Source organism: Pristiophorus japonicus, chromosome 3 (assembly GCF_044704955.1).
Source record: "Pristiophorus japonicus isolate sPriJap1 chromosome 3, sPriJap1.hap1, whole genome shotgun sequence".
Lineage (NCBI taxonomy): Eukaryota > Metazoa > Chordata > Chondrichthyes > Pristiophoridae > Pristiophorus > Pristiophorus japonicus.
Window position 1 is genome coordinate 24005333 of NC_091979.1, and position 19303 is coordinate 24024635.

Consider the following 19303-nt stretch of genomic DNA (forward strand, 5'->3'; position numbering starts at 1 on the left):
AGACTGATTCCCGAGATGGCAGGACTGACATATGAGGAAAGATTGAATCGACTAGCCTTATATTCACTGAAATTTCGAAGAAATCAAAACTTATAAAATTCTGATGGGACTGGACAGGTTAGATGCAGGAAGAATGTTCCCGATGTTGGGGAAGTCCAGAACCAGGGGTCACAGTCGAAGGATAAGGAGTAAGCCATATAGGACCGAGTTGAGGGGAAACTTCTTCACTCAGAGAATTGTGAACCTGTGGAATTCTCTGCCACAGAAAGTTGTTGAGTTCAGTTCGTTGGACATATTCAAAAGGGAGTTAGATGCAGCCCTTACGGCTAAAGGGATCAGGGGATATGGAGAGAAGGCAGAGGTGGGGTACTGAAGTTGCATGATCAGCCATGATCATATCGAAGGGCCGAATGGCCTGCTCCTGCACCTATTTTCTATGTTTCTATGACCCCTCATCCTATGCCCCCTAGTTCTAAACTCTTCAGCCAAGGGGAAACAACCTCTCAGCATCTGCTCTGTCCATCACCCCACAGACTGAGCTCCTGATCCCCATCACACCAGCACAGGGAGAGCTTGGAGTCTGACTTCTACAGCTGCCCTATAGGCAGGAAGGATGATGGCAGTACCAGGACCAACTCTCACCTGCCCCTTAGCACCCTCACAGACCCATCGTTGCGGAGTGCGTCCCGCAATGGGACTACCATACCCTCTACGCTCTCCTGATTTCTCTCTTGCTTTTTCCGTATTTCACTACCCCCCCCCCCCCTTTCCACGTGTGGCCCCTCCACTGTAGGAAATTGGAAACTAATCTAATCTCGTAATCCATTGCAACACCGAGGAAGTGCTACATTGTTTTTAGGTGCCATTAGGCTTTGGCTGTCGTTCAGTGGGCAGCACTCTCACCTCACGGTCATGGGTTCAAATCCCGTAGCAGGGACCCGAGCACAGAATCCAGGCTGACGCTCCAGTGCAGTGCTGAGGGAGTGCTGCACTGTCGGAGGGGCCGTCTTTTGGATGAGACGTTGATCCGAGACCCCGTCTGCTCCCTCGGGCGGACGGAAAAGATCCCATGACACTATTTCAAAGACGAGCCGATGTCCCGCTGCCGATATTTATCCCGCAAACAACATAACAAACATAGATTATCTGGTTATTATCACACTGCTGTTTGTGGGAGCTTGCTGTGCGCAAATTGGCTGCCGTGTTTCCTACATTACAACAGTGACTACACTTCAAAGGAGCCTCTTCCACCATTCAATAAGATCATGGCTCCATTTACTCACCTTGATTCTGTAACCCTTAATACCCTTGTCCATCAATCTCCTTTTTGAAATGTTTAATTGACCCCAGCCTCAACCACATTTTTTGCGGGGGGTGTGAATTCCAGATTTCCACTACCCTTTGCGTGAAGGAGTGCTTCCTGACATTACCCCCTAAACGGCCTGGCTTTAATTTCAATGTTATATCCCCTTGTTCTGAACTTCCCCCCACGAGCAAATAGTTTCTCCCGATCTAGCCTCTCATCTCCTTCAATCATCTAAAACTCTGATTAGATCACCCCTTAATCTTCTGTACTCCGGGGAGTACACGGCAAGGCTGTGCAACCTGTCCCCCTAATTTAACCCTTTGCGCCAATGCGCTAAAATGACCTCCCTCAGTGAGTTCAAGAATTGCCAATTTTAACTAGCTAAATCCAGATTTACCTCTTTGGAAAACGATGTGTGTCAGAGTTGTGGTATTGACCTATGCTTCTGCGCAACCTTGCTTTGCAGAGTACATATTGATCAGCAACTTGTGTTAATGGAACAAAACGATGCCTTTCTCTAATGCTGTTCGTGCACGTCTTGCAAACAGTGCCAAAAAATCGATGCATTTTATGCTGCTTTGTTCACTTTCCCTCTCTTCCCAAATGGCTGTCGATAACAATTCCATTAGGCCCATTTCTCTTTGCCAATAAGCTAGTTACGTGAATAGGATCTTGCGCTAATAAAGGATCCGGGTCATTTCAGGCTGGTTAGAATGCACTGTCAGGCTCTCCCTTGATCCGTCAGCTAGCCGAGGCAGCGGGTCACTGAACATAAGCACTTCGGAATGTCCCACTTCCTGATCTGTGCTGAATTAGCTGATCCTCGAACAGGACGAAGGGCAAATACGGTGCTCACAGTGTCAGCCGCGGCTCAGTGGGCAGCACTCGCTCGCCTCTGAGTCAGAAGGTTGTCCGTTCAAGTCCCTCTCATGCCAGAGACATGAGCACAAAATCTAGGCTGACACTCCAGTGCAGTACTGAGGGAGTGCTGCTCTGTCAGAGGTGCTGCCTTTCGGATGAGACATAAAACCAAGTCTTGGAAACACTGAAATTTACAGCGCAGGAGGAGGCCATTTCGGCCCATCGTGTCCGCGCCGGCCGACGCACAGCCACACGGCCCTCGGTCAGCAGCCCTGAAGGTTACATACAAACCCATGAACAATGATGGAAAGGCAAAGAGCACCCGGCCCAACCAGTCCGCCTCACACAACTGTGACACCCCTTATATTGAAACATTCTACACTCCACCCCCCACCGAAGCCATGTGATCTCCTGGGCGAGGCAAAAAACAGATTAAAAACCCCGGCTAATTGAGGTAAAAAAATCTGGGAAAATTCCTCTCCGACCCATCCAGGCGATCGAAACTAGTCCAGGAGATCACCCTGGCCGGTATTCTATTCCCTGCAGTACTTACCATTATATCTGCGCCATCCAACAAAAGGTCATCCAGTCTAATCCCAATTACCAGCTCTAGGTCCGTAACCCTGCAGGTTACTGCACTTTAAGTGCCCATCCAACCATCTCTTAAAAGTGATGAGGGTTTCTGCGTCCACCATTCTTCCAGGCAGCGAGTTCCAGATCCCCACAACCCTCTGCGTAAAGAAGCCCCCCCTCAAATTCCCTCTAAACCTTCCACCAACCACCTTAAAACTATGCCTCCTCGTAATAGACCCCCTCCACCAATGGAAATACTATCCACTATGTCCCAGGCCCCTCAATATTTTGTACACCTCAATGAGGTCTCCTCTCAACCACCTCTGTTCCAATGAGAACAAACCCAACCTATCCAATCAGTCCTCATAACTAAGATTCTCCATTCCAGGCAGCATCCCAGTAAATCTCCTCTGCACCCTCTCGAGTGCAATCATGCCCTTCCTATAACATGGCATCCAAAACTACACGCAGTACTCCAGCTGTGGCCTAACCAAAGTATGATATATTTAAGCATAACCTCCCTGCTCTTATATTCTATGCCTCGGCCAATAAAGGCAAGCATTCCATATACCTTCTTAACCACCTTATCCACCTGGCCTGCTACTTTCAGGGATCTGTGGACAAGCACTCCAAGGTCCCTTTGTTCATCTACAATATTAAGTGGCCTGCCGCTTAATGTGTATACCCTTTCCTTATTAGCCCTCCTAAAGTACATCACCTCACACTTCTCTGAATTAAATTCCATTTGCCACTGCACTGTCCACCTGACCAGTAGATGAATATCCTCCTGCAGCCCATGACTTTCCTCTTCATTATCAACCACACAGCCAATTTTAGTGGATGTAAAAGATCCTGTGGCACTATTTCAAAGAAGAGTAGGGGAATTATCCCCGGTATCCTGGGCCAATATTTATCCCTCAATCAACGTCACTAAAAAAACAGATTATCTGCTCATTATCACATTGCTGTTTGTGGGACCTGACTGTGTGCAATTTGGCTGCCGCATTTCCTACATTACAACAGTGATTACGCTTCAAAAGTACTGCATTGGCTGCAAAGCGCATTAGGACGTCCTGAGGTTGTAAAAGGCGCTATATAAATGCAAGTTCTTTATTTTTATATTTAACTCCAAACTAACGTTATCCACCCAGGAATTCTTCTGCCCCACCTTCAAAAGCTTTGTTCATCATGCATTCACTCACCTCCCCTAATTCGGCCTTCCCCTCCCACAGCTCCTCCTCCTAGTGCAGTTTCCCACCCCGAGAAGCATGCTCGGATATTTTGCTAACTTAAAGGCGTTACGTAAGCGCAAGTGGTTGGGGCTACTGATGGGGGAAAGTGAGCAGAATTCCCACTCCAGTTTGTTAGTCAGTGGCTCCTACTGGAACTTGAGAGTGCGTGGGCATGTGGCAAGGACAGGATCAGGCCAAGTCCATCCTTGGAAATATCGGCCGTTCCTTCATTGTCGCTGAGTCAAAATCCTGGAACTCCCTCCCTAACAGCACTGTGGGAGTACCTTTACCACACAGGACTGCAGCGGTTCAAGAAGGCAGCTCACCACCACCTTCTCGAGGGCAATTCGGGATGGCAATAAATGTCGACCTTGCCAGCGACACCTACGTCCCGTGAACGAATAAAAAAAAAGTCGCCAAGTACCCGTGCTCAAACAGCTTGGTTCACACATGGAAAAACACGACACTGCCTGAGGCAACAGATAGCACCTTTCGCCTGTGGGGTTGAGACCACTGTTCCCTTTAAGCTGCGCGGCCATGCAGCATTCAGCAGCTCCCGCGCAGCCAGTTCACCCGCTTTTAGACAGCACCTGGGGCCTGTGCAGTATTGTGAATGGGGCCGCACACACAAAGATAAAGGGAGCATTGGTTGTTGCCTCCCCCAGCAAGAAGCTAACGCTTTCAGAAGTGGGGGGACGGGGGGAGGGAGAGGAGAGAGAGAAAAAAATTGGCGGTAAAAAGAAAGATGAAACAGCAAAAGTTTGTCTTGTCTCATTTAAGTCGGTGAATTTAGTCTGGCTCAATGCCTCTATTTAAGGTTATTTTTCTGCTCACTGCACCTTCTCTAGTTGTAGTATTAGACAGTCCCTCGTATCGAGGATGAATTGCTTCCGCACCAAAAAGGGATGAGTTCACAGGTGTTTCAATGAGGGACCTGACATTCTAGGTCCCGAACTACATATTGAAGGATGGAAGATACCTGTGCCTGGTACCTTCGCTGTACATAGAAACATAGAAAATAGGTGCAGGAGTAGGCCATTCAGCCCGTCTAGCCTGCACCGCCATTCAATGAGTTCATGGCTGAACATGCAACTTCAGTACCCCATTCTTGCTTTCTCGCCATACCCCTTGAATCCCCCGAGTAGTAAGGACTTCATCTAACTCCCTTTTGAATATATTTAGTGAATTGGCCTCAACTACTTTTTGTGGTAGAGAATTCCACAGGTTCACCACTCCCTGGGTGAAGAAGTTTCTCCTCATCTCGGTCCTAAATGGCTTACCCCTTATCCTTAGACTGTGACCCCTGGTTCTGGACTTCCCCAACATTGGGAACATTCTTCCTGCATCTAACCTGTCTAAACCCGTCAGAATTTTAAACGTTTCTATGAGGTCCCCTCTCATTCTTCTGAACTCCAGTGAATACAAGCCCAGTTGATCCAGTCTTTCTTGATAGCCAGTCCCACCATCCCGGGAATCAGTCTGGTGAATCTTCGCTGCACTCCCTCAATAGCAAGACTGTCCTTCCTCAAGTTAGGAGACCAAAACTGTACACAATACTCCAGGTGTGGCCTCACCAAGGCCCTGTACAACTGTAGCAACACCTCCCTGCCCCTGTACTCAAATCCCCTCGCTATGAAGGCCAACATGCCATTTGCTTTCTTAACCGCCTGCATGCCAACCTTCAATGACTGATGTACCATGACACCCAGGTCTCGTTGCACCTCCCCTTTTCCTAATCTGTCACCATTCAGATAATAGTCTGTCTCTCTGTCTTTACCACCAAAGTGGACAACCTCACATTTATCCACATTATACTTCATTTGCCATGCATTTGCCCACTCACCTAACCTATCCAAGTCACTCTGCAGCCTCATAGCATCCTCCTCGCAGCTCACACTGCCACCCAACTTAGTGTCATCCGCAAATTTGGAGATACTACATTTAATCCCCTGTACATACACTGTCACTCAAGACAAGTGAATCACTCCAGTCCACGAATCACTTTTTAAGCTGCCGTACAGTAAAGCTGATCATTCGTGACATATGCAGGCTGAATCGCATGGCAGTTCTTGCAGGAGATCGTGGCATCAAAATTCCATGCCGTAATGTTAGGTAGGCACTTAGCAATTTACTGCGCGATCAAGTGTCGCATCGTGTGGGTTTAAGATAGTGATGGCATAATAATTCGAAACTTGTTGGGAATTGCACAGTTAGCAGGTCAAAGGGCGAATTTCACCGCTTCCTCTGAGGGTCTCGTGCATGTGCTCTTTATCAGCATGTGGCGGTGTGCATTCCCTTGCTCGTGCACGCTATTTTGTTGCACAATATTAACAGCCTGCAAATCCCCTGAGAGGACAGGCGCACCAACGTTAGCGTCCTCGACTAGGCCAACATCCCCAGCATCGAAGCACTGACCACACTCGACCAGCCCCGCTGGGCAGGCCACATTGTTCTCGTGCCCGACACGAGACTCCCAAAGCAAGCGCTCTACTCGGAGCTCCTACACGGCAAACGAGCCCCAGGTGGGCAGAGGAAACGTTTCAAGGACACCCTCAAAGCCTCTTTGATAAAGTGGAGCATCTCCACCAACACCTGGGAGTCCCTGGCCCAAGACCGCCCTAAGTGGAGGAAGTGCATCCGGGAGGGCACTGAGCACCTCGAGTCTCATCAACGAGAGCATGAAGAAACCAAGCGCAGGCAGCGGAAAGAGAGTACGGCAAACCAGTTCCACCCACCTTTTCCTTCAACGACTATCTGCCCCACCTGTGACAGAGACTGTAATTCTCGTATTGGACTGTTCAGTCACCGAAGAACTCATTTTAAAGTGACGCAAGTCTTCCTCGATTCCGAGGGACTGCCTATGCTGATGATGATGATGCATTCCATACCATTGCTTCTTCTCTCACGCACGCAGTGAGTCTCCCTACTACTTTATTGAGCTCATAATCATATGTCACGTGGGAGAAGGGAAACAACATGTTTATAATAAAAAGGAAAGCACCAGTTTGTTTCAGCGTTTGATATTTGAAACATATGCGAGATAAAGCCGTCTGCTATCTCTGGAAAAGGGAAGGCCAAGGGTCAGTGTTCACTCTAATTTTTTTTGGGGGGGTGGCTGCATAGCCACTTCAACGGGCTGCGCGGCCCATTCAATTTTTCGTACATGTGCAGTTTTTACCGCTGTAAAGCCGGTGAGCGGCCTGTACGCAGCCTCAAGGATCAGTATTAAAGAGAAGGAAATACAGCCATCTCAGAAGTAGGTGCTTAAAATACTTTAAAACGACATTGAATTTTTATGTGAGCGTTGGTTCGGGGGTGACCTAATAGAGGTCTTTAAAATTATGAAGGGGTTTTATGTGGTTGACGTAGAGATCTTTCCACTTGTTGGGGTATCCAAAACTAGGGATTTTACATTATATATACAATATATATTCTATATGTAAGGTAGTCACACAAATCCAATAAGGAATTCAGATGAAATTTCTTTCCCCAGAGAGTGGTTAGAATGTGAAACTCACTTACACATGGACTAGTTGAGGTGAATTGCATAGATGCCCTTAAGGAGAAGCTAGATAAGTATATGAGGGAGAAAGGAATAGAAGGATCTGCTGATAGATGAAGTAGGTTCGTGAGGAGCAGAAACACCAGTTTCTGTTCTGTAAATTTTATGTTAAAGAGAAAACTTAGATTTCAAGTTCAGTGCAAATCTATCCAGTTGAGTCGCTAAGCAGGAAAATAGCAGCTTCGGTGTTTGGTCTGTGCTGAGGGCACTGATCACAGCTGGGACGGTGGTAGTGGGCTCTTTCATTGGGCTGGGGAGGTGGTGGGAGAATCAGTCAAAAGATCCCACTTCTGGTGGTTATCCTGCCCTCCCCGTGGTCCAGTAGTCTTCCATTGTTCATACTCTCGCACAAACAGCAGCATCTGGCAGCCTTGGATCCAGCTGAGAGTTGGAGACTTTGGCGAGGGAGAAAAAAAATTCGATGTCGTTTTAAAGAATCTACTTCTGTATTTCCTTCTCTAATACTGATCCTTGTTTTTTTTCTCTTGTCTTCTGGAGATGATTCGTGCGAGGGTACGGTATCACTCTCAGCCCTTTGGTAACTTATACCAAGGTCATGTGCGACCCTGGTCATAGAAGTATACAATGGTTACAACACCATTCGGCCCATCGAGCCACGTGTCCGCCCATTCCACCAGCCTGTCTATGTCCTCTTGAAGTCTCTCGCTATCCTCACTAAGTTTTGTCATTTGCAAATTTTGAAATTGTGTCCTGTACACCCAAGTTCAAGTCGTTCATATATACCAAGAAAAGCAGTGGTCCTAGTACCAACCGCTGGGGAACATCACTGACCGTTCCCCACTATTCTCTGTTTCCTGTCACTTAGCCAATTTCGTATCCACGCTGCCCCTGTCCCTTTTATTCCATGGGCTTCAACTTTGCTGGCAAGCCTATTATGTGGCACTTTATCAAACGCCTTTTAGAAGTCCGTGTACACCACGTCAACCACGTTGCTCTCATCAACCCTCCCTGTTACCTCATCAAAAAATACGATCAAGTCAAACACGATTTGCCTTTAACAAATCCGTGCTGGCTTTAATTAATCCACAGTTGTCCAAGTGCTTGTTAATTTTGTCCCTGATTATCGTTTCTAAAACTTCCCTACTACCATAGGTTAAACTGACTAGCCTGTAGTTGCTGGACTTATTCTTGTAACCTTTTTTGAACAAGGGAGTAGCATTTGCAATTCTCCAGTCTTCAGGCAGTACTCCTGTACCTTGATTTCAAAATTCTCATCATTGTTTTCAAATCCCTCCATGGGCTCGCCCCTCCCTATCTCTGTAATCTCCTCCCGCCCCACAACTGCCAGCCCCACACTCCCCCCTGAGATGTCTGTGCTCCTCTAATTCTGCTCTCTTGAGCATCCCTGATTACAATCACTCAACCATTAGCGGCCGTGCCTTCTGTTGCCGAGGCCCCAAGCTCTGGAGCTCCCTCCCTAAACCTCTCCGCCTCTGTACCTCTCTTTCCTCCTTGGAGATGCTCCTTAAAACCTACTTCTTTGACCAAGCTTTTGGTCACCTGCCCTAATTTCTCCTTATATGGGTCGGTGTCAATTTTTTTTGTCTCATAATACTCCTGTGAAGCGTTTCACTACGTTAAAGGCGCTGTATAAATACAAGTTATTGTTGTAAGGAGAATTGGAAGATTATGGCCAGTACCTCCACAATTTCCACCTTAACTTTCCTCAGCATCCTAGCAGCTATATTTCCATGGTGGCTATTACACCTGTCCCAAAGGAGTCACTCAATCGTGATCAGGACTGAGAATTCTGGCTCGTTACTGTTTCTTTCACTTCTCGCTCCTCAGCCCAGGGACTCTGAGCGTACTGCATTGCTTCCACCGGTGCCCTGTCAGTGATCAGCTAACTTCACACACAGCAGGGACCAAACCTGGGGTCTTCCTACTTGGTGTGGCTCAGTCCCACATCAGGCGGTGCAATTGCCTACTGATCCACGCAGAGAAATTTTGAAAAAAGCTCTTGATTTAATGCTATGTTTTCAGAATGCACAATTAGGAACACAAGAACAGGAGTAGGCCATTTAGGCCCTCGATGTGATCATGGCTGATCGGCGACCTAACTCCATATACCTGCCTTTGCCCCATATCCCTTAATACTTTGGGTTAACAAGAATCTATTATTAAAAATGCGGTGCCCAGAATTGGACACGATACTCCAGTTGAGGCCAGACCAGTGTGGGATAAAGTTTCATCATAAATTCTTTGTTTTCTAAAGCATGTTTTCTGTTTTGTCTGATTGGTTGGTCAGCTGGTTTTGATTTGATATCTTGCAGATTGCCTACGCCGCAGTCGACTGCACTAAAGGCCAGAATCACGAGTTATGCAAACAGGAAGGTGTGGAGGGCTACCCCATGATCAGCTATTACAACTATGGCAAGTTTGTGGAGAGGTACAGCGGGGAAAGAGCGGTGAGTGCAACTTGTGGATGAGTGTTCGTTCTTACTTGGAGGTGGCGCCTCCTTGGTGCTGGGGGTTGGGTGGCGGGGGTGCGGTCAGAGCGGCTTCAAGCTGCCGTGCCCTAGTGATGGACGCTCTGAATTAATCAGCCCTCTGTGGCAGCTTCAACGGGCAGTTCCTGAATCGGGCAGGTCCGCTGTGTTTCAGGGCACTGTTGTTGATTGACCAGTTCGTCTAATGCAGCGCGAAGGGGTAAATCAGTCACCGAGGGGCTGCAGTTTTTTACCATTCGACTCTAGATTAGTGTAAGCCAGTGCGCTAGCGGGTGTCAGCCGTGACTCAGTGGGCAGCACTCTCTGCTCTGAGTCAGAAAGGTTGTGGGTTCGAGCTCCGCTCCAGGCACTTGAGCACAAAACTCTAGGCTGACACTCAATTGCAGCGCTGCACTGTCGGAGGTGCTGCCTTTCGAAAGAGACGTTAAACCGAGTCCTTGCCTTCCCTCTTGGCGGCTGTAAAAGATCCCACGGTACTATTCGAAGGAGAGCTGGGGAGTTCTCCCCGGTAACCTGCCTAATATTTGCCGCTCAGCCAACATCACTAAAACAGATTATCTGGTTGCTGTCTGTGGGAGCTTGCTGTGCGCAAATTGGCGCTGCTAGTTCCTGCATTACAACCGCGACTACATTTCAAAAGTAATTCATTGGCTGTAAAGCGCAATGGAGGGTCCGGAGATCGTAAAAGGCGCTATATAAATGCTAATAGGTGAGTGGTCCCAGCATGACAAACGACAGGGAACTTGCCAGTGCTGTCGACAGGTAGGCTGTATGGCTTTAGCTGGTTCAGTAGGCGTTCCCCCCGCCCCCCCCGCAACTCTCTTCCCATTCGTGCACACTTAAGGTAAGTTTCATTTGGTTAGCAAGGTCTATCTCCGTGGGAGGGGGACAGAGAGTGAGCATCGTTATCGGGCAAACAAATTCTACCTGTGTAGCTCTCTCAGTAGCTTGGCTAGAAACATAGAAAATAGGTGCAGGAGTAGGCCATTCAGCCCGTCTAGCCTGCACTGCCATTCAATGAGTTCATGGCTGAACATGCAACTTCAGTACCCACTTCCTGCTTTCTCGCCATACCCCTTGATCCCCCTAGTAGTAAGGACTTCATCTAACTCCCTTTTGAATATATTTAGTGAATTAGCCTCAACAACTTTCTGTGGTACAGAATTCCACAGGTTCACCACTCTCTGGGTGAAGAAGTTTCTCCTCATCTCGGTTCTAAATGGCTTACCCCTTATCCTTAGACTGTGACCCCTGGTTCTGGACTTCCCAACATTGGGAACATTCTTCCTGCATCTAACCTGTCTAAACCCATCGGAATTTTAAACGTTTCTATGAGATCCCTTCTCATTCTTCTAAACTCCAGTGAATACAAGCCCAGTTGATCCAAACTTTTTTGATATGTCAGTCCCGCCATCCCGAGAATCAGTCTGGTGAACCTTTGCTGCACTCCCTCAATAGCAAGAATGTCCTTCCTCAAATTAGGAGACCAAAACTGTACACAATACTCCAGGTGTGGCCTCACCAAGGCCCTGTACAACTGTAGCAACACCTCCCTGCCCCTGTACTCAAATCCCCTCGCTATGAAGGCCAACATGCCATTTGCTTTCTTAACTGCCTGCTGTACCTGCATGCCAACCTTCAATGACTGATGTACCATGACACCCAGGTCTCGTTGCACCTCCCCTTTTCCTAATCTGTCACCATTCAGATAATAGTCTGTCTCTCTGTTTTTACCACCAAAGTGGATAACCTCACATTTATCCACATTATACTTCATCTGCCATGCATTTGCCCACTCACCTAACCTATCCAAGTCACTCTGCAGCCTCATAGCATCCTCCTCGCAGCTCACACTGCCACCCAACTTAGTTCTGAACTTGTTGCTGGCCTTTCGTACGTGACAGCCAGTCAGCTACCAAAAGCAAATTCCTAATGGGGAAACAAATACTGTGGGGGAAGAGCATTTTCAGTATACAGGACTTCCCTCTACCCCGAAACAGAAATGATATTTAAAAAATAATTTTTAAATAATTTAAAATCAGTGTCAGCTGTGGCTCAGTGGGTCGCACTCTCGCCTCTGAGTCAGAAGGTTGTGGGTTCAAGTCCCCACTCCAGAGACAAGAGCACACAAATCTAGGATGACACTCCCAGTGCAGTGCTGAGGGAGCACTGCACTGTCAGAGGTGCCGTCTTTCAGATGAAATGTGAAATCGAGGTCCTGTCTGCTCTCTCGGGTGAACATAAAGATCCCATGGCACTATTTCGAAGAAGTGCAGGGGAGTTATCCCCGGTGTCCTGGCCAATATTTATTCCTTAATCAACATCTCTTTTTTAAAAAAAAACTGATTATCTGGTCATTATCATGCTGCTGTTTGTGGGAGCTTGCTGTGCTTAAATTGGCTGCCGCGTTTCCCACATTACAACAGTCCAACTACACTCCAAAAGTACTTCATTGGCTGTAAAGCGCTTTGAGACATCCGGTGGTCGTAAAGGCTATATATTAAATGGAGACATGTTTTTATAATATAAAATAACATTTTATGTTTTTATAATATAAACCATTTGTATGTCGCCTTATCACCAAAATGTCTCAAGTGCTTCACCAAATGCATTACTTCTGGATGTACAATGAATTAATCAGTTCTGATCCTGAATGATTGAGGAAAAATGTTAAAAAATTACATTCTCTGAATATAGTTCCCTCTCTGTGCAAAGCTGCCTCTTCCTTTCCCATTATCCATTTTATACTCTCTGATCTGGAGTACTCGGAGCTTTATGATGAGTTTTTGTGCGTGTAATTCCGTTGATGCGCCAGCTTCGTCTATAAAAGAACGGAGTACAGGCTCCGCTAATATGACACCAAGGTTGTGGACAATCTAGTTCAGCCTCAGACAGGAGTTGGGGAGAGGGATGGAGTCAGTGGCTATGGAACGGAGTTTGGGGCAGGGACCGAAAACAATTTCTGCTCATCCAGAACCGGATGTTGGACAAGCAGTCTGACAATTTAGAGACTGTGGAGGGGTTGAGCGACGTAGTAGAGGTAGAGCTGGGTATCATCAGCGTATGTGTGGAAACTGATGCTGTGTTTTCGGATGAAGTCGCCAAGGGGCAACATGTAGATGAGAAATAGGAGGGGGCCAAGGATAGATTCTGGGGGAGACAGGATTCCAGTGATACGTGGATAGACTAGAGAAGCTGGGGTTGTTCTTTTTAGAGCAGAGAAGGTTGAAAGGGGATATGATGGAGGTGCTCGAGATCATGAGGGGTCCAGATAGAGAGAAATTGTACCCATTGGGGGAAGGTTGAGAACCAGAGGACACAGATTTAAGGTGATTGGCAAAAGAACCAAAAACGACAGGAGGAAACACTATTTTACGCAGTGAATGGTTAGAATCTGGAATGCACTGCCTGAAAGGGTGGTGGAGGCAGAGTCAGTCGTGGCTTTCAAAAGGGAATCGGATAAGTACCTGAAGGAAAAAAATTTGCAGGACTACGGGGAAAGGGCGGGGGAGTGGGATTAGCTGAAGTGCTCTTGCCGAGAGCCGGCACGGGCTTGACGGACTGAATGGCCACCTTCTGTGCTCTAACCGTTCTATGATTCTTCTGCACGCTCTCCAAAGTCTTCACGTCCTTCCTAAAGTGTGCCCAGAATTGGACACGGTACTCCAGCTGGGGTAGGACTAGCGTTTTGTAGAGGTTTAGTTTAACTTCCTGGCTTTTGTACTCTATGCCTCTATTTATAAAGCCCAGGATCCCATCTATATTTGGTGATAGAAACATAGAAAATAGGTGCAGGAGTAGGCCATTCAGCTCTTCGAGCCTGCACTGCCATTTAGTGAGTTCATGGCTGAACATGCAACTTCAGTACCCCATTCCTGCTTTCTCGCCATACCCCTTGATCCCCCTAGTAGTAAGGACTACATCTAACTCCTTCTTGAATATATATAGTGAATTGGCCTCAACAACTTTCTGTGGTAGAGAATTCCACAGGTTCACCACTCTCTGGGTGAAGAAGTTTCTCCTCATCTTGGTCCTAAATGGCTTACCCCTTATCCTTAGACTGTGACCCCTGGTTCTGGACTTCCCCAACATTGGGAACATTCTTCCTGCATCTAACCTGTCTAAACCCGTCAGAATTTTAAACGTTTCTATGAGATCCCCTCTCATTCGTCTGAACTCCAGTGAATACAAGCCCAGTTGATCCAGTCTTTCTTGATAGGTCAGTCCCGCCATCCCGGGAATCAGTCTGATGAACCTTCGCTGCACTCCCTCAACAGCAAGAACGTCCTTCCTCAAGTTAGGAGACCAAAACTGTACACAATACTCCAGGTGTGGCCTCACCAAGGCCCTGTACAACTGTATTAACACCTCCCTGCCCCTGTACTCAAATCCCCTCGCTATGAAGGCCAACATGTCATTTGCTTTCTTAACAACCTGCTGTACCTGCATGCCAACCTTCAATGACTGATGTACCATGACACCCAGGTCTCGTTGCACCTCTCCTTTTCCTAATCTGTCACCATTCAGATAATAGTCTGTCTCTCTATTTTTACCACCAAATTGGATGACCTCACATTTATCCACATTATACTTCATCTGCCATGCATTTGCCCACTCACCTAACCTATCCAAGTCACTCTGCAGCCTCATAGCATCCTCCTCACAGCTCACACTGCCACCCAACTTAGTGTCATCTGCAAATTTGGAGATACTACATTTAATCCCCTCGTCTAAATCATTAATGTACAATGTAAACAGCTGGGGCCCCAGCACAGAACCTTGCGGTACCCCACTAGTCACTGCTTGCCATTCTGAAAAGTACACATTTACTCCTACTCTTTGCTTCCTGTCTGACAACCAGTTCTCAATCCACATCAGCACACTACCCCCAATCCCATGTGCTTTAACTTTACACATTAATCTCTTGTGTGGGACCTTGTCGAAAGCCTTCTGAAAGTCCAAATACACCACATCAACTGGTTCTCCCTTGTCCACTCTACTGGAAACATCCTCAAAATTCCAGAAGATTTGTCAAGCATGATTTCCCTTTCACAAATCCATGCTGATTTGGACCTATCATGTCACCTCTTTTCAAATGCGCTGCTATGACATTCTTAATAATTGATTCCATCATTTTACCCACTACCGATGTCAGGCTGACCGGTCTATAATTCCCTGTTTTCTCTCTCCCTCCTTTTTTAAAAAGTGGGGTTACATTGGCTACCCTCCACTTCATGGGAACTGATCCAGTCTATGGAATCTATGGAGTCTATGGAATGTTGGAAAATGACTGTCAATGCATCCGCTATTTCCAAGGCCACCTCCTTAAGTACTCTGGGATGCAGACCATCAGGCCCTGGGGATTTATCGGCCTTCAGTCCCATCAATTTCCCTAACACAATTTCCCGACTAATAAGGATTTCCCTCAGTTCCTCCTTCTTACTAGACCCTCTGACCCCCTTTATATCCACAGGTAGTTTGTGTCCTCCTTAGTGAATACCGAACCAAAGTACTTGTTCAATTGGTCTGCCATTTCTTTGTTCCCAGTTATGACTTCCCCTGATTCTGACTGCAGGGGACCTACGTTTGTCTTTACTAACCTTTTTCTCTTTACATATCTAATATTAAATTTATGCCCTCAAGTTATTGGCCAATGGAAATAGATTATTCCCCCATCAAAATGTGTCAGAATTATGAACATCTCTAGCAAATATCCTCTAAACCTTTCTCTGTTTTAATAAAAACAACCTCAGTTTTGTTAGTAACTGCTCATAACAAAATCCTCTTATTCCTGATATACTAGTGAATCTACTCTGTACCCTCCCTATTCCTTAAACAGAAACAGAACAGTTGGCACCAATGGAAACTAGTTTAGCACAGAGTCAGAGGAGAGGAGATGGGAAAGGTAATGACGATGGAATTCAGAACAAACCCTTGCATCAAATCATCGAAAAGGAAGGAGATCATGTCCTGACATGATTATTGTGAGAGAATGTTGTGAAGAAAGTGTTCTGGGATCGTGGATTTTTCAATTACTTTTAAAGAAAGTAATTCCTGGGATGAGGGGGGATTGTTCTATGAGGAACGATTGAGTAGACTAGGCCTATATTCTCTGAAGTTTAGAAGAATGAGAGGTGATCTCATTGAAACATACAACATTCTTACAGGGTAGATGCAGGGAGATGTTTCCCTTGGCTGGGGAGTCTAGAACCAGGGCTCACAGTCTCAGAATAAGGGGTCAGCCATTTAGAACTGAGGAAGAGACATTTCTTCTCAGAGGGTGGTGAATCTTTGGAATTCTCTATCCCAGAGGGCTGTGGAGGTTCAGTCATTTAGTATATTCAAGGCTGAGACAGATAGATTTTTGGATATTATGGGAATCAAGGGATATGGGTATCGGGCGGGAAAGTGGAGTTGAGGTAGAAGATCAGCCATGATCTCATGGACTGGTGGAACAGGCTCGGGGGGCCGAATGGCCTACTGCTCCTATTTCTTATGTTCTTAAAGCAAAGAACTGGGTGATGCAGTGGGTTAGACACCCAGCATCAATCCAGACAAATGCGCTGCCTGTAAGATTCCCATGTGTAATGAATTTGGGGAGTCGCCATCCAGTTCCTTGCAGGCATGGAACCACAGTATAATATTGCGCCTAACTTGGCATCAATTAATACTCACTCGGCCAGCAGAGGAGCTGTAGAATGACTAGCATGAGAAATGGACGACGGTGCTGGTACAGTCCCCCGAGTTTGCGTCTTGAGACGCACTGTTGAGGCAGACTAGACCGAGCTTTACTCTGCAGCTAACCATGCTGTACCAGGTCTGAGTACTTTGCTGGCACAGGGTGCATGAAATGGAGAGTGATCTATTCCCCCCCACCACCATCCTTGGCCTCGACGAGCACAACGTTCACGAAAAGAAAAGGAAGGTGTTCTTTAGATGGGCGAGCTTAACATTTCACCCCCGCGATCTGGGTAGGGATCTAGCCGGCCGATAAGGGATGGAAGCAGTCCCTTGGTCGACCTCTAGGACCCCAAGGGAATGGGTTTGAGCCTTTCCACAGAGTTTGCTAGGAATTGCAACTCTACAAAAAGAAAAAGAAAGACTTGCATTTATATAGCGCCTTTCACGACCTCCAGACATCCCAAAGTGCTTCACAGCCAATGAAGTACTTTTGAAATGTAGTCACTGTTGTAATGTGGGAAATGTGGCAGCCAATTTGCGCGCAGCAAGCTCCCACAAACGGCAATGTGATAATGACCAGATTATCTGCTTTTGGTGATGTTGAGTGAGGGATAAATATTGGCCAGCACACTGGGCTAACTCCCCTGTTTTTCTTCGAAATAGTGTCAAGGAATCTTTTACATCCACCTGAGAGAGAACCTCAGTTTAACGGCACCTCCGACAGTGCAGCACTCCCTCAGCACTGGCACTGGGAGCTTCAGCCTAGTTTGTGCTCGAGCACAAAAGCTACCCGCAACTCGTTTAAGAACATAAGAAATAGGAGCAGGAGTAGGCCGTATGGCCCCTCGAGCCTGCTCCACCAATTAATATCATGGCTGATCCGATCATGGACTTGGGTCCACTTCCCCGCCCGCTCCCCATAATCCCTTATTCCCTTATCATTTAAGAAACTGTCTATCTCAGCCTTAAATTTATTCAATGTCCCAGTTTCCACAGCTCTCTGAGGCAGCGAATTCCACAGATTTACAACCCTCTGAGAGAAGAAATTTCTCCTCATCTCAGTTTTAAATGGACGGCCCCTTATTCCAAGATCATGCCCTCTAGTTCTAGTCTCCCCTATCGGTGGAAACATCCTCTCTGCATCCACCTTGTCAAGCCCCCTCATAATCTTATATGTTTCGATACGATCACCTCTGGATGAGAGGTTTTCACCACCAGAGGAAAAACTTACTGGGTTAATTTAAAAAAAAATGTTAATCAGTTCCTGTGTGTATTCTTATTTGTTGTCTTAGGAAGCTGCTTTCATTAATTACATCAGAGGAATAAGGGGGCAGGACCCTGAGAAGATTGCGAAGAGGAAGGAGGAGTTGTAACCTTGCGTACCTCGAGCTTGCCACTGCACTGTGAAAGAGCCCTATTTTCATCACTACTGTACTCGAGCTTTACACTTTCCAAGGACAGAAGGTTTTTTTTTGAAAAGTAACCAATTTATAAAATTTTTTGTAATGAAATGGACCACTTGAGGTTCTTTCTTAAAAGGGCCGGGGGCTATTATGCGAAAAACACAACTAGAATTTGAATGCCGCCTTCCCGGACTGTTGTGTTCAAGTTCTACACTTGTGACTAGTGATCGATTGGTACAGATGTGTCCTGGTGCCAATAGTGTCAGTGCCAGACCTTTGCCCCCTGCTGATTGCAATATCTCTAGTTTTAGATTACTTTTGAAGAGGGGGGAAAATAAAGGGGGTGTTCAATAAATGCAGGATAAAGCCATTCCTTCCAACAGTTTGGAAAATGAAACGCTAATATGTGCAGAACACGGAGCAAAGGCTAAAGCATCCGCCTTATGAATGACGCAAGAACGGACCGTCCTCGTACTGAGCCTGTTGCCAACAAAGTAGCATTGGAACTGGACTGCATCAGTCGATCTCTAGCTCGTGTTCTATGCAAATGTTTTGTAGTTGTGGGTTTTCTACATCAAGGTCCATGAATTGGAGCGCTGTTGCCTGAAGTTGCCGGGTTTTTTTTTGGGTGGGTGGGTGCGCGTTGGGGTTACGGTTTGGGAGGGGTAGGAAGCGGTCCGAAGTTTTAATCAAATTGCTCAGGGAGTGGTATAAGGAAGTTTCAAAAGGCAACGAGTCCAATGTGATTATGTTTGAATTCCATTGATTATTTAGGGTGCTGGGGATTACTTGCAACCAAAATTAGGCAAGTAGAAAAATCTGATAAAATGGAAAGGGTTATCGGTACACTATCGGCCTTTGGGTATTGGTCCAGTAATGTCTGATTATTTTTGAAATTGCATGTCAACTATGGGGAATTGAACTTATCAAAGAAATCTAATAAAAAGATTTTGTGTTTTACTTGTATTTTCATATATTCCACTGCTGTCCAAGGTTTCGTGGATACATGTAGGGTAGGATTATTGGGCCCAAGTTTGCCCCCTCTGCTAGAGCGGCGCACCTCCATGAGGTGCGTGGAGTTTGTTGTACAGAAACGGCACCGATTTCCTACCTCCGTATTCTCCTACCTCCATATTCTCCTACCTCCGTATTCTCCTACCTCCATATTCTCCTACCTCCGTATTCTCCTACCTGTTGGTTCGTGGCCTGTGGCG

At 46.6% G+C, this 19303-nt stretch overlaps 1 protein-coding gene across 1 annotated transcript in view; it reads left to right on the top strand.

The window, feature by feature from the left end:
- The window catches only part of pdia5 (protein disulfide isomerase family A, member 5), a 146803-nt gene extending 127754 nt beyond the window's left edge, over positions 1-19049 (top strand). The window contains exons 16-17 of the mRNA XM_070875255.1: positions 9829-9963; positions 17979-19049. Coding sequence (XP_070731356.1) covers positions 9829-9963; positions 17979-18059 — 216 coding nt within the window. The 3' untranslated portion in view covers positions 18060-19049. The remainder of the gene's footprint in view (positions 1-9828; positions 9964-17978) is intronic.
- Positions 19050-19303: the final 254 nt, after the last annotated feature.